The sequence below is a fragment of the Hermetia illucens genome, chromosome 6, assembly GCF_905115235.1.
Source record: "Hermetia illucens chromosome 6, iHerIll2.2.curated.20191125, whole genome shotgun sequence".
NCBI classification, from domain to species: Eukaryota; Metazoa; Arthropoda; class Insecta; order Diptera; family Stratiomyidae; genus Hermetia; species Hermetia illucens.
The window spans coordinates 50,586,921-50,602,271 of record NC_051854.1 but is presented as its reverse complement, the minus strand read 5'-3'; the positions used below and the strand labels follow the sequence as shown (position 1 = coordinate 50,602,271).

At 43.4% G+C, this 15,351-nt stretch overlaps 2 protein-coding genes across 10 annotated transcripts in view; one reads left to right on the top strand and one right to left on the bottom strand.

Moving 5' to 3' along the window:
- LOC119660390 (dystrophin, isoforms A/C/F/G/H) overlaps nt 1-15,351 on the bottom strand; it is a 1,277,654-nt gene that overhangs the window by 958,420 nt on the left and 303,883 nt on the right. The window lies entirely within an intron of this gene.
- LOC119660394 (antigen 5 like allergen Cul n 1-like) lies at nt 11,960-13,064 on the top strand. The gene is made up of 3 exons (XM_038068930.1): nt 11,960-12,161; nt 12,239-12,624; nt 12,685-13,064. The coding sequence occupies exons 1-3, from the start codon at nt 12,024-12,026 to the stop codon at nt 12,923-12,925; spliced, it is 765 nt and encodes a 254-aa protein (XP_037924858.1). The 5' UTR covers nt 11,960-12,023; the 3' UTR covers nt 12,926-13,064.

Here is a 15,351-nt window from a genome sequence, read left to right as displayed (position 1 = left end):
TACATTCTCGGTAGACTGCTTTTATCATCGAGCTAGACCCGGTTGTCGCTTTGATTATTACTTCGACGTCTCCTTCAAACATCAAAGAATCGCAGCGACCTTATGTACAAGCAAATCAATTCGCGAGCGCAAAATTCCTAAATCCTGTTCGGACAGGATTCTCCAAACCAGACGAAGAAGCATCACAGAACCCAGACATTTCGACAGGCAACCTGGCAAAATCTTTGAACAGAGAATTTAATTTGTCAACTCTTTGGCCAAAGTTCTAAAACATGATCTCGCCAGGTTCCCAAGCAGTGAGTTGCTGCGTTCTTTAAGGACGAGAACCGTTACCTAGTCGTCATTATTAAACGAAGTGATGGCAACTACGTTGTCAAGGACCCCATCTAGGTCAGGAGCTTAAGACTTCGGCGATCGGCTGATCTCTAATTTCAGAACCTCCAGCGGCGCTTGACTAAAAAAATCCGTCTTTCATGTGAGATTAGGACCACCTCGGGCACATGCGTTTTTTCTAGAAAAGATCCTTGAGTTCTAGATTTCACATCATACAATGCTCCAGAAGTTGCGCATTGTCTTCGATGAACGGCATCTCGCTAAAGTCCCACTCTACGTTGTACACAGATGTTAAGCTGAATTTGAGGCTACTCTCGGGCCCACAATTGCTAGCACATCCTTTAGCTACAGAATTAAGATCACAGCCTTGGTCATTATCAATTGGAGACAGTAACTGACGACATCGGTTTATCTAACGTGGTCCGCGCATAACTACAGAACGCTCTGGACAACCTAAACCGTAGGATGGATCCGGTCAGTCTTCCATACGAATCGTTGTTTTTAGGTTTTGAATAGCAAGTCGTTTCAAAAGCGGTTGCATGGCAGTTTACTGGCCGTCTGTCCCTTTGTCTGAGTGACATTGTATAACTTTGAATTTAAGAAAGGGAGAGGGGAGGGAAGTGAAATTTTCGTAACAGTCCTCTTGAACGATAGCGTGCATTTTGCAGTATTTTTAGTAAACTCAGTCGTTCTTCCGTCATTCCACGGGAGTCAAGTTGGGCCTAAGGGCACATAATGACCCTCTATGACTTCTCAAACGTCACTGCATGTAAGCATGCATCGTGAGCTTCTACGATCTTATCGGAGGCAGCAAGGTGATCACTTTTCCATGACCTCGCTCACGATAATGCAGCAACCTACGTCCCCTAAAGGCGACAATATGATCCTCGAGCTAAAGGTGTTAGTTGTGGCCTGTATCAGAAGCCATCCCCTTAGCTTTGTTCGCGTAATGTGCCTTGAACCTGTATTAGTAGAACGCGTCGCCCCGAGCGAACGGTAATTGTCAAATGTAGAGAAAGTTTCACAAAGTGATCCAGTACCGATAGGGGACAGGAACTTCAGTACTCTGGAGTGATGTCATTGCTTTGGACATAGAAAGAATAAAAACCCAGTCGGGTGTCATTGCTGGGACTGAGGAGAAGCTTACCAGAAACTGTTGGGTAAACGTCAACAAACGCATGAAAAACAGACTGACGAAACCTGAGAAACTTCTAGACCGCATTTGCAGGCGGACATCGTAACACCAAACCTACTACAAATAGTCCGTTGCTGAGTGAACTGGGAAAAAAGTAAAAATAGCGAAGACATATCTGAAGAAAGTTTCCTCCAGTTGGACTCTAAGGTTCAAAAAGAAAAACCGATAGAAAGCCGTCTGCCTCAAGTTAAGGACGATACTAATTGTGGAGCAACAAAGGGGGCCAAACCACTAGTCATTCTCATTTATCTGAAGGAAGGTGATACCTCCGCTATAAGGTCAAGCTCGAGGACAGTGGAGCAGAATTATCTTCCATACGGAAAACACAGGTTGACGGAGTTCTCATTGAATAAGGTTCGAGGACAAATGACAAGGGGCAGCTGGGAGAAGTGGCTAAGGGGCCGTTAGGAGAAAAAACTCTGATTTGATGGTAATACGAATACCCTCTACCGAATATTACAGGAGTGAGGCCTATGGGTACACGTCTACAACTTACTAGAGGTCTTGCGGAAGGTAGCATGCGATAGATGTGGACAAGGAAGGTTGCGTTTTCTGTAGGAATCGTAGCGTGCCTGCTGAAAACCTTCAGGGGGAACTGGAAGGGGCTAGGATGCGACCAACATGATCCACGACGTTCGCAAGTTTGCTAAGGAGGTAAAAGGTAATCCAATGCTAATCATCGAACAGTACTGATACAAGGACCCAAACTCATCATATCGCGACTTAACAGGTTTGGGACGGCAGCCGACTTCAAGTTTGTCGGGCTTTGTCTGGATTCGTTATTTACCTATAATGCTTTTAGCGTTTATGTAACACCGAATGAGACAATACTAGACTATCAACGGAGATTTGGAGGAGTCTTGGGCACAAAGGGGCGATTCTTTTTTGGTGATTTAGTGCTAGGGCACTCGAATGGGCCCCATAGAGACTCCAGAGGAAAACGAATGCGCGTCCACGCCGACAATATAGCACAAAGAGTGCGAAGGAAGTATTCCCGACATCACGTTCGTGTCGGAATCACTGGTGACGTCGGTGGATAGATAGCGAGTTATGAAAGGATTTTCAGCAAGCGACCATCAATTCATCATATCCGAAGGAGTTGACGTTATTTTTCGGTATGCATCAGTCCGGCACTCTTCCTACAAATGGAACATCACAAACACTCGGAACAGGAGCTGAAGGACACTTTTTGGGGTAGGGGAACTGCTGCCGATATTGTCGTAGATTCATTTATATACTGAAAACGGCATATTGAACAACAGTAGAAATTACCGAGCTGCAGAAGGAGTTTCATAAGGTGCCTCGTTTGGCACAAACAAACGCGAGGAGGCATGCACCAGAATATCAGAGTATAAATAAGCTAAAAAGAGGCTCTGCAGCTCGCAGCTGGCAGAATCTAGTCGACGAAATAAATGGAGATGTTTGGAGCTCGGTTATCAACATGTCCAAAGATCGTGACTCAACGGAAAAATCTGCTCCCTTAATAACGAGCATTACACTGGATTTATTCCAACACATCTTGTTCGGAACAGTGTAGAAGGCGCCGAAGACTGTAATAGGAAACCAGGAAAACCGGTATCCTGGTAGAGGTATATAAACTACCGCGGGTCCATTCAACGGTTGCCTGAAAGGGGGCATTTTTCCTTGACCCTAGAAAGTGACAGGGTTCACGCTGATCAGCAAAGGCAGAGGAAACACTGAGCTCTCGTCTGCATATCAAGCACTCCGCATGCTTGATACGGCGAGACCCAAGATAGTTCAGTTTTAGAGGAGGGAGATGCACAGTGAATGCTGTCATGAAGATAGGGGAGACGGAGACTTCTGCGGGTAGCATAAGGTTCGGAGACATGCGCGTGATCGCAGCAGTGATCCCCATCGTCCTCCTCACTAAGCAACGCAAAACTATCTGCAAGCCCAAGGGAAAGGATTCAGGATAGGTTGTTACTTGTGACGAATGACAGCATACACTAAACCGCGGTTCTCAGTGATATCTATACAAGGTGCGATCCACTGACTGTGTATTTTATGATGATTTGGTGGAGAATGTCAATCATACTTTTTCTTCTTCTTGAAAGTGGAATGACACAAGAGAGCTTTCTTTAAACAACAACAAAGCGAGATGCTGAGGAGCACTGACAGATGGAGTCATGTTGTCGACAACTTTGTATGGGCACAGGTGCGCTCTCTCTCTAGACAACATTGTCTAAGGGCTGCCAGATAAAGCTGTGTTGCACATTACGTACGAGTTCTTCTTCCGAAGAAGATTGAGGTCCACCGGTGCAATGACCGGATGGGAGAAGAGGAGAATTAGCACGAAGCAATTTGTCAAACGATTCCAGGCTAGTTCTCCACCCTCTCTCCTCCCTCCACCCTACCCCAGAAAAGCAGCTCATCATAGACTATTTTGAGGAAGGAAACCCCTCATAGTTAGCCTGTTAATTTTTGGGCACGAAGCCAATGTTAAGCTTGACAACCCAAAAAATGCTAACTCAAAACACCTAAAAATATCTTAACTCCATTTTCCAATTGGACAAATATCATTTCTTTTTTCTGAAAAAAAGTGTTTTCTATCACTCATTTAATTATAGGCAAGCTGCATTTACATTGCTGTCGCCATTTGTCAGCTTTTTTCTTGGAAAGTATTTTCGATATACCAAACAACCCTCTCCTAATAAAGAAAAGATCGGTATATAAATAGAATGACAATCTTCAGTTACCACTAGCGAATACAGTTCCACACGCATTACCCCCGAAATGGAAGGTATTCCGAAAGTGCTCCTTATAGCAGCAATATTAGCCATGCCTGTCTCCGCGCAGGATTATTGTAGTGGCGATATCTGTGATCCAGGCGATAGGCACATTGACTGCAATAATTCGGGGGTGAGTTTTTCTAGAATTTCCCTTTTAACTTTGAAAAGATACGTTCAAAAAATGGTGGAAAGAGAAAATAAGTCTTCCCTTGTTGCACTCAGTGAAGTAGCACCTTATGAGTATGCTCCAAGTGAATCTCGGCATTAAAGAAAGTCATATGATGATGAAAAAGCTACTTCTTGTTCAAATCTCTTTCCCAGAAATTCGCATCTAGATGTCCTGCAACCGCCCGCATCATAAACATCACTCCGCAGAAAAGTCTCATTCTCCAGATGGTCAATGTTCGTAGGAATCGGGTAGCAACAGGTGGTTTGAGTGGATTCAAAAAGGCTATCCGTATGCCTACCGTTCAGTGGAGTAATGACCTGGCCCGCCTCGCAGCATTAAGTGCAAAGCGTTGCTCTACCGAGTTTGACCAGTGCAGGAATACGATCACCTTCAAAAGGGTGGCTCAACTCGTATTCAATCAATACAGTATAGGTTCCATCAACATAAACTACAGAGAGCATATTATAAAAATGATCCAAACTTGGTTTACTAAGTACCAAAATGCAAACGCTGGAAGGATGGAAACTTTCACAAAGGCCAAGTAAGATCAAAAGAGGGACAGACTGCTGTAGTAGATCAACTTCTCTATTGGTAGCTCGCTTAAGCCCTTTCTTAATTGTTTCATTTTTTCAGCCCCGTCTACAGTGCATTTGCTATTCTGGTCAACCAGAGAGTTACGCATATTGGTTGTGGGACTGTTACATTCAAGCAGAATCGCCGTCTTGATGTCATCACGATTTGTAATTTCGCATCAAGGAATATGCCAGGGACGGCGGTGTACCAGGCAGGTGACACAGCCTCTAACTGCACCACAGGAACTAATCCAACCTACCCGGGATTGTGCTCAATAGATGAAGCAGTTGATCCTAATGCTGATTAGAAAATCTATTTTGAGTGCAACGTTTTCATGATAAACTAATAAAGATATTTTGAACGACAGAGTTTCATGGGTAACAGAAATCCAGTGCCAATTCAGTGACTTCAAAATGAATGCCTATCCCTGCTTGTAAGAAAAACATCGAAGTGTTCTAGGCTAACTAGAGAACGTCCGGTATCTTAGGAAGTTCAAAGTGCTCCGTGGTATGTGTGAAAACCGGCCTTCATCTGATTTTAGCGTACGTATATACCAGAGACAGAGCTCCTAGGATATTCAAAGTGTTTTCCAACTCATGTGCTCTATACCTCAGATAGAATAATGGAGTCATTGAATCCATTTGAATATTTGACTTGCAAATCGGTAACACTGCAGCTTCATGTTGGTATTCCGATTGTGTTAGCTAAGTCAATCTGGTTCCTAAAAAAGTCTGAGGTTGATCGCCCCCTTCTCAACTTTAACTGTTGACTACGAAAAGCACTTGCACGTTCTTTGAAAGGGTAAAGCTACTAGAAAATTCAAATACTCTCAACGCCCTGTCGAGTTTCATTCAGATGTTGTATTTCCCAATGAGACTGCCAAACGAAGCCTTTTTAGAACCTACTTCCTTCATGCCCTGCGAGGTATGCCATTTTGGTAGCAGTTCACCAAGAAATGATGAACATTTCCTTACGATATAAGAAAGCTCCCCACGAAAAGTGAACTTCACGGATATTGAAAAGCCTGACATACTACAAACTGGTTAACCTATAAATGGAAAAAATTGGATCAAGGTTTCGTGATCCAATTTTTTCCAAGGGCAACTAACTTCTTCCAAGGACCTATTTTGGTTGCCACGAACTTCTAAGTAGGAGGTAATTCTAGAGTGACTCAATCTTCGACTATCCTGGGATAGGAAGTTCTATTTCATAGGATAACTTGCAATGGAGCTATCTCGCTTTTTCAATGTGTCACCTATCCACTGCCATTTCTGACTTCTCATCAACAAATTTACAGATATCTGGCCTATACGTCGACGAGGCACTTCATTTTATTGTCTCAGGCCAGAATACTGCGATGACATGACGCAGGAATGAATTGACGAACGCTTGGGATTTCCAGGTAAAAGTTAGGGTTACGTTCCATGCACTGCACATTTTGGCGCACATAAGCCGAATGTTGTCAGTTTGAGGAATATTTGTCAATTACCCTTAAGCCTCATTCTGAAGACTGCGTTAAGGCCAAAAAGATAAGACAGCTTACTCAGTGCTAGGCCGTCCAGCTGATTAGATTAGGTTTCTTCGCTCTTTAATGGATTACAGACCATACAGTGGCTGGTGGGTAAATTAATTCCTGCTCAAGCACTTCATCAAGACAGACAATTGGCCTTCCATCCAGTCAACATTTGCTGTTCTTAAGTGAAGTGTTTCTTTGTTGGTAAATCTGTGCAAATTTTGAAGAAACTGTCCCAGGTTAGATACCAGATAATATTATAGAATATGGAAATGACCTGGTGCTATTAGTATCAGAGCTTTTTCGCACCGTTGCTAACGAGAATTTGTGAGATGTGTTTGAAAACATGTCCTTTTCGCGGCTTGTGACGGAAGCTTAGCACGAATCCAATACGCATCATCTAATGTTATTCACACTATGACAAAAATACCTGATTTCCATCTCCCGTGGCTAAACAAAAACTGACAGTTTCTTTCTCGAAATGGAAAGCATCGTACTATAGTCATGGATGCGTGGCCAAATTAAGGCTAGATATAGAACTACCAGCTGAAAAAGCCGGCTTATTTCGAGGCTTGCAAAAAGTCGCTCTGAAAACCGAAGGATACGCCCAAAAGTACTTCAATGGATATAGAAAGCCCTAGGTCGTCCGATTCCACTCTGAAAAACGAAGGATACGTCCAAAAGTATTCCAATGGACATACAAACGCCTAGTTCGTCCGATATTCATTTATGGTTCTACTGTGTAGTGACCTGCAACACACCTGCAAACATCATCCAAAACATCAGGTTTTGACACCACAGGAGCTATGCGATCTTGTTCAATAGACGGGACTTGCATTTCCTTCCACTCGACCTTCACATCAAATATATAATATCGCCCGGTACTATTAGGCTCTGATAATCAGAATACTGGACTGCAAGGTCCTACCACCACAGCACCATCTTGGATCTGCTCCGAAGGAGGTTTTGATCACATTTAACGCACTATACATACATGAAGGCTAAACCTTAGAGTAAACTTTCCTAAGGGTTCCCAGCCAGGGCAAAGTAAAAGACCGATTATTTAAAAGATGGGCCGAGGATTTGGAACATAAGTTTTCACACATACACGAACATATCTGAATTGTACAGCCTGTCAGGCTATACTACCTTATTCCGCGGTATACGATAAACCTATTTTGACAGGCTGGCTGCCTCTATTAAAGTTCTGATCTTAGCGGTGACATACTCCAACCAAAAGAGTCAGTATAGCAGCGAATTGAATAGTCCAGGTGGTTCGATCAACTCCCGTTACTTGCCAGTTGCTGACTCCAAATGGCACACGCGCACTATCTATGCTAAATCGAGGACCAATCCCGAATGAAATCAGGCAATAGACTTATTGTAACCTCCCATCTTTCACCGGTCTAACTCTATTACTTTGAACGCACTAGATTCCCTTTCCCTGCCTTCCTAGGAGTGATGGCATCAAATTAGCGCATCTAACCCTAATTCTGTTCTACCATACACCACGATTTTGAAGCAAGATCATCAAAAGCAAGCTAAGCGGCAGAACCGCGGCAGGAAAAGCAGAACCTGAGTTTTGAATCTGATTATTTGGTAGCACCGGAGCACCACCAATTTCCTTGAAAAGAAAAAACATAGCATCCCCAATTTTTGCAATACTACGTGTAAAAGTACTCATATCAGAAAAATTGTTGTACCTAGGTCTAACAAACAGCTGACCGGGAATAAAATTGCAGGGCGGCTTGGTCTGATTATGATTCAAATTAAGAATGCATAGTTCGGCAAATCCTGACACGACCTCGCTGTGATGGCCACTGGAAACCGTCCTCCGACAGAATCTAGCGGAGGATGAACCGAAACAATAACCCGGGAATCGTCCTCTCTGTACTGGAAAAGGTGCTAATAGGACCCTAAGTCAAGGTTAAATAACATACACCGAAGATATGTAGACACTACATACCTTGGGTACTTTCAGTTTCAGACCCTTACCCTAGTGGTGTAGTCAGGAAGGAAATTTTTCAATACTGGTGGAGTCAAGGCATAGATTCTATTTTAAAAACCGACGGTAGCCAGGCGACAGTAAGCATCGAGGACAGTATAGTCGATGCAAGCCATAGCACCGCTTTGCCTCGAAACTACCGTTATCCAACTGGACGTAGGGAGTACCATTCACAGCATTCCTGATCCGAAACCGTGACGTCAGTCGACGAAGTCGACGAGCAGAGTGAAAAGGACCTCGCTAAATGCCAAGCGATTGTCAATCAATACGACCACAAATAACTAGGGAACTAGCAGATAAAGAAACCTACCGCATTTAAGCACAATTGATCACAGGATGAGGTTTAAAAACGGAACAAGAAAAACAGAGTATGCAGAAGCAGCAACTCCGGCAAACATTGGAACAGTAACAGCCGAACGACGTGGCATACAATGCAAAACCGTTCAGCGACCTGTCCACGAGTCACTTACCTATTGCTTATCAAGGATATGGAGATGCATGGATAAGGACCCGTACATCGAATCTTTGCATCTTCAAAACTCAAGGATCTTCATAGATGACTGGGTGACAATCTAGGGCAAAGAGCACCAAGTGAACAACCAACCTTTTTTACTCCATATAAATGGAGGCCTAGAAGCACTGGAAAAGGCGGACTGCAGAAGGGGGTTCGGAGTCAATAACACAATGGTGAAAGTGTGCTGCTCCACGAAACCGCACGACGAGGTAGACCTAGTCGATATCGCCAACGAGCAGTTAGAGAAGAAGATCGACGGTCCGACGGGGTCTGATGATCGTCTCACAGAAGTAGATCATGCAGATAAATTCGCAGCATTCGAAGTGCGCCTCAGCTAAGCTTCGGCCGAGAGGAAATCGTCGACGCCACATTAATACAGGAACTCTTAATCGGAGAAGGTCAAACCATTAAAGTACTCCGAAGTAAATACACAATTCATTCCACAGTATAGAGGACATTGATCTGAACATCCATTTATCAGAAAGAACCTGCACGCATTTCTATGTCCGGAGATCAGTTCCAGAGATCTGACAATGTTCAAATGAACCACGACCGATCAGCTCTACCAGAAAAACTATAACATCTCACATCCATCATTGCAGTGAGGAAGGCCAACGTGTTGATAGGCTACGATCCCGATGCGACCAATACCCTTTGGGATAGCTTGAAAATCAACGAAAGTAGTGAGTCTCTTTTTGACTTTATTATGACCAACAAAGCTTTTTGGTTTATAACAAGGGCAGCACGCCAACCTTACAGGGGAGGTTCTTCGTATCATCCTTCTAACCGACAATTGAACTTACGGAAAACTGAAGAGTGTCTGATCAGAGATCCTTCTCAGATCACAGCTGGATACTTATCAGAGTATATGTCGCCACAGCGGTCTTCTACCCTTTCAACGACCCCAGGAGGATCGACTGGATCAAGTTTGATCAAGTTATGAAGAACAAACTCTCAGGTGCTCCCAATGCTAACATTGAAATGGCAGACGAACTAGAATCAAAGATCGGGGCTCTGGGGAAGGCATTCAAAAACCGCCTTCAAATCCTTCTGACCTCTAAAATAGAGCAAAAACATTTTACAATCGTGGTGGAATGAAGATCCATCCCAAGAAAGTGGCGAGGGAGGTTTCCACCGTCTACTGCGGGCACAAATACTTGCAACGATGCAAGGGCTGCCTTAGGTACAAGTCGGCCGTCAGATCTGCCAGGAAGCGATCCCGGATGAACTATTGTCAAAATATTGAAACCACTAACAAATCTGGGTGATAAAAATTAAGGTAGGATTCTAGCCAAGGAATATGGAAACTCATCCTTTCCTAAAAAGCGTTATTGTTATTGGACGGAACTTCTAGTGATGCCTTGAAGCTGCTAGTTGTTACGAACCAGCGAAGGGGACTGTGAATTAGAACCTTGCCCTATAGGGGCATGCAGGCATGAGACATTATCAAATCGCCAATCAGCGAGGATCCAATTACCCGCCCGGGCTATGTCAGTCATAATCCAAAAATGGTTTATGTCATGGCTTGTAGAGATTTATTGGCGTTGCATTTCGTTCGGATACGCGCCGAACTCTGGGATGCGCGCGAATAGTTGTCATATCGAAATCCGTCAGTTGTGGCCAGAGGCCTCACTGCTTTCGCGCTCGCGGATATTCACTCAGGGGCAATCAAGCAGAGAGCGCCCTTCTCCAGGTCTCAATACATCTACCTCAAAGTCAACTCCAGAGAAACCGCTCTTCACGAGGTAATTAGCACACTTGAGTGGTCACTATTCTACAAGCAATATACATTTTTTTTAGGAATTTGGAAGTCCTAAATCCGCATCCATTTGATGTCGGACTGAACCAAATGGAGGAATCCTTCCTGGACTGGAGAGGAAGCATATGACAACGTTAGTACCAAACCCATTAAGTAGGCTTTAACAAAAATAGGAATGGAAGAGCGCCTTTCGCATTGGATAGCATCCATGCTAAGTGCCAGGATAATTCAAGCTAATCTGCGAAGTACCCACTTGACCACGGTTCTCAGTCGGGGTATACTTCAGAGTAGCGTAATCTCTCCGGTGCTCTAGTTGAAAGTGATGGGTGAGATTCTACACAGATTGGACAGAAGCGGACTGAAGTTGTTGGACTGTGCAGACGACTTGGTGATATTGGTTTCAGAATGTTTCTCTCCATTATGAGCGAAATCATGGAAGACGCGTACAAATATGTACCTGGGCGTGTCCAGGTCCTAGTGGGGCTTTGCAGTCCTGTCTGGTAGCCGCCCCCAATATACTCCTACACGCCTCCCCTAGAACTATCACATTAAATACGCAGGGAGCGGATGTCGGACAACAAACACATAGTACCATCATGGACAAAGAACCTCTAAAACTCTAGGTATTCCCAACGGATTATCCTACACGTCCCTTGACTATACAAGTTATTGGGATTCTTCTGTATCAAGAAAGTGTGATGACCAGCAAAGCAAAAAGTCATGAGATATCTACAGAAGTACAGGTATATCACTAGCGGAACTCAAAAGGCCAATTGAGCCATCTAAAAGCAGATACAAGCGGGTGGATCGACCGGGCTCGATCTGAGCTGACAATTGGAAGTTGGTCAATTATAATCATCCATTGAACCTCAAACAAATGTCCCTGGAATGATTATTCAATTAGAAATTAGGGTGACTCATAATAAACGTCTATTCAAATAGAAATGCCAAATTTGACTTCCCCATTAGCATAGTTTCTAAGAAAAATTAACTCTGAGACAATATCAGTCCCAACTTGTATCAACATAGGTAAGCGACAATATTTGAAGACATGCCAAGTGATATTTAGTTTGTCTGTTCGGGTATTAGATGCTGATACAACCTACAATGCATTGATCATTTTTGGAAGATATAAATGGCAAGTGTGCTCCTTGGGAAACTCAGTCAGGAAATTACTTTGGAGTGAGTAAACCATTTCTAGCAGAGGCCACGATGGAAACCGCAAAACTTTTCTACGTTTTAGCATTATTAGTCCTCGGATGTTCAGCTGAAGATTACTGTAGTGAGGAGCTCTGCCAAGTTGGTGACCCTCCAACTACAGCCAAGCATATTGATTGCAACAACAACGGGGTAAGTTTCCCAGTTCGACTGGACAATACTTCTTCTTCTGAGTTCATTTTTCAACCACTTTTTTCGTTCATTCACAGAAATTTGGGGCAGCATGCTCTTCAAATGCTCGTGTTGTCGATATTTCTGCACAACAAGACCTCATCATACAAATGATCAATGTCCGTCGCAATACTGTAGCTTTGGGAAAACTAAGTCCATTCCCAACTGCCGCTAGAATGCCCACCGTTACCTGGAGCAGCGACCTCAGTCGCCTGGCTGCTCTAAGCTCAAAGAGATGCCTTGTGGAACACGACGCTTGCCGAAACACATATACTTTCCGAAAAGTCGCGCAATTGGTATTCCAACAATATAGTCAAGGTGTCAACATAAACTATCGTGAACATCTCATCAAGATGATCCAAACATGGTACCAAAAATACAAGGATGCTGATGAAGCTAAAATTGCCAGCTATACCAAAACAAAGTAAGTAGTTAGGAATCATCTCATTGGGAAGAACTTGTTCAGCTATTTAGATACTTCTAGTCCAAACTACAGTCCATTTGCAATTTTGGTCAACCAAAAAGTAATAAGCGTTGGATGCGGAACTACAACCTGGAAAAACAATGGTCGCCTGTTTGTCACAACCATTTGTAACTTTGCATCACGGAATGAGGAAGGAAGTCCAGTATATGAATCTGGTGACACGGCATCGAGTTGTACAACAGGTACAAATCCTAATTATCCTGGATTGTGCTCCAAGGATGAGGAGGTTGATCCAAATTGAAAGTTTGGTTCGGTATAAAAGGTGTCTATGAATGAGCAAAGTTGCTTACCTGGGTGCCATGACATTGCTTTATACAAAAATTGATGACAATGAACTTACCTGAAAGGAGAAAGAGTAAATAAATTTATTTCAAGGCTTTTATCGTATTGGATGCTTAAATTTAAATGTAAACTAACTCCTAAGAAGGTCCTCCGATTTTTTCATCACGCTTCCCTCCTTACTGCTTCTTGATCATATCTTCACAAAATTTGACGTTCTATATCTCTCTATCCTTCAGAAGAGATGTAGCCCGTCAGTTTACGACCTAGAAAAGTAAAATATCGAGATTTCTCCAACTTAGCATTTTAACTAAAAGGGACCAAAATTGGCATGGTATGGTATGACACCGACAAAAGGGTATTCAGAAGTTTGGGGAAATGGTACAAACTTGAGAAGCAATTGTCAGACTCCGGTATGGAAATTTTACCTTAGGACAGCCCATGACATTTTGCGCCATCATAGAGTATGTCACTCTGATAACAGCTATCAGGTTCTTCGGAATGAACCTTTTGTCCAGAGCGCTCAAGATACACTCCATGTTCGCATTGTCGAAAGCCCTCTCGAAATCAAAGAAGAGCAAGTGAGGCGAAGATTTAAGCCTCGCACCCTGTTCCAAAATGATCCGGAGGATGTTGATGCGGTCAATGTTGGATATCCAAGAGGAGAAACCAGCCTGTTCTCTCTCGATCAGGCTTTCAAGATGTGGCTTGATACGTTTCAGGAGTGTTTAAGTTTTTATATTTACGACAGATTGCACTCACGACAACGAGTTCTCTTTTTCGGAATCTTAACCACCATCCCCTCCTTGTACTCGCTGGGAAAGGTATTGGATTCAAAGGGTTTCCGTATAAAGAAAAGTAGATGACTTGCATAAACTGCAGGCGCAACGATGCATACTATTGCAGGGAGACCGTGAAGCCCATTGGCTTTACTCCGTTTGAGTGCACTGGGTGCATTATTTCTCTTCTATTTGGAAGGACAGCCCGAATTCGTCTACGGTGAGCCATTTCATTCACAGAAGGCAGAATTTCACGGCGTTCCGTGGTTAAGTGCATCTTCCAGCATTCAGTTCAACCCTCACACCCTAAATGTCACCATAAGGAAGCGTTTTCTTAACTGCATGCAATTACTCATAGAAAGCATCCTTCTCCATTCTATCGGAAACTTCCGTTTGTGCATAGCGTTATACAACTGTGACAATCTTTAACCTGTACCGAGATCATGCAGTCAAGATCCTTGATCCGTGTGTTCGTCGGCCCATTGCTGAACATTCCCATCATTGTCGCCATCTATTTATAGATCTCTTCGTTTCGCAGTTCTCCTTTTGCGAAAATAATAGCTGAATTTCACGTTTTATATCTTCAACTTTTTTTTTTCGCCGACTTATAAATCAACATCATTACCGAGATGACGAACGTAGGATCTACTCATATGCCCTGGACGCATAACACCCCGTTTGGGCTGGACCTAGGAACTAGTAAAAGAAGTATGTATGCTCGGAAGCTAGGGTAAGATGATGGGGACCACTGAAATCACCCGGAGTAGATGACATTTTCCCAGGACAACTCTTAGGGCCTTCTCTGGGAGTGGTGAGGATAGGCATAGCCTTCGGATATATACGGTCAACATGGAGGCGAGCAAAAGTGGTTTTCACCCCTAACGAGGGTAAAAAGGATTTCTTTCAACCCAAATCTTTCAGATCAATCAACTAACTTCGTTCGTCCTCAAAACGGTGGATAAGGTGACAGCCAACCATATAAGAATTAAAGTTCTAATGCGACAAGACGGTCAACGGAAATTACCCTGTATCAAAAAACAAAACACAAAAACAGAACTGCAGTAATCTGAGGAGACAGCACTAAACTCAGATAAAAGTTATATAAACTTCAAAGACTGGCCTGGATGAGTATCAGTGGGGCAATGGGGACAGGACCAACAGCATCCGTGAAGGTCTCTTTAAGATTAACTCCGCTAAACCTTTACATACAGATGCAGGCAACGAGGGTGATCTTCAGATTGCCCAAGGGGTAACAGTGAAGTGGGGAGCTACCTAAATTGAAGGAATTGCTCATACCAAGGGATGACATGACAACGAGATATCACTTCGATAAGGAGTCTGAAATATCTTGGGATAACAGAAAAAATTTAAGCTTACTTAAACCAGCAACCGATTACCTGCTTCACTGAGGATCCTTTACAGCAGAAGGAGCGGTGACCGAGGTCACTGGTCCAAGGAAAACGTACTTTAAACCAATCGGTAAGCAAACCAGCATATTCCAGGCGGATATATACGCCATAGATAGATGTGCCTCCTTCAAACTCCAAAGAAACTATAGCAGGAGAACACGGATATTCTGACCAACAGCCAAGTGACGATCAAGGCACTC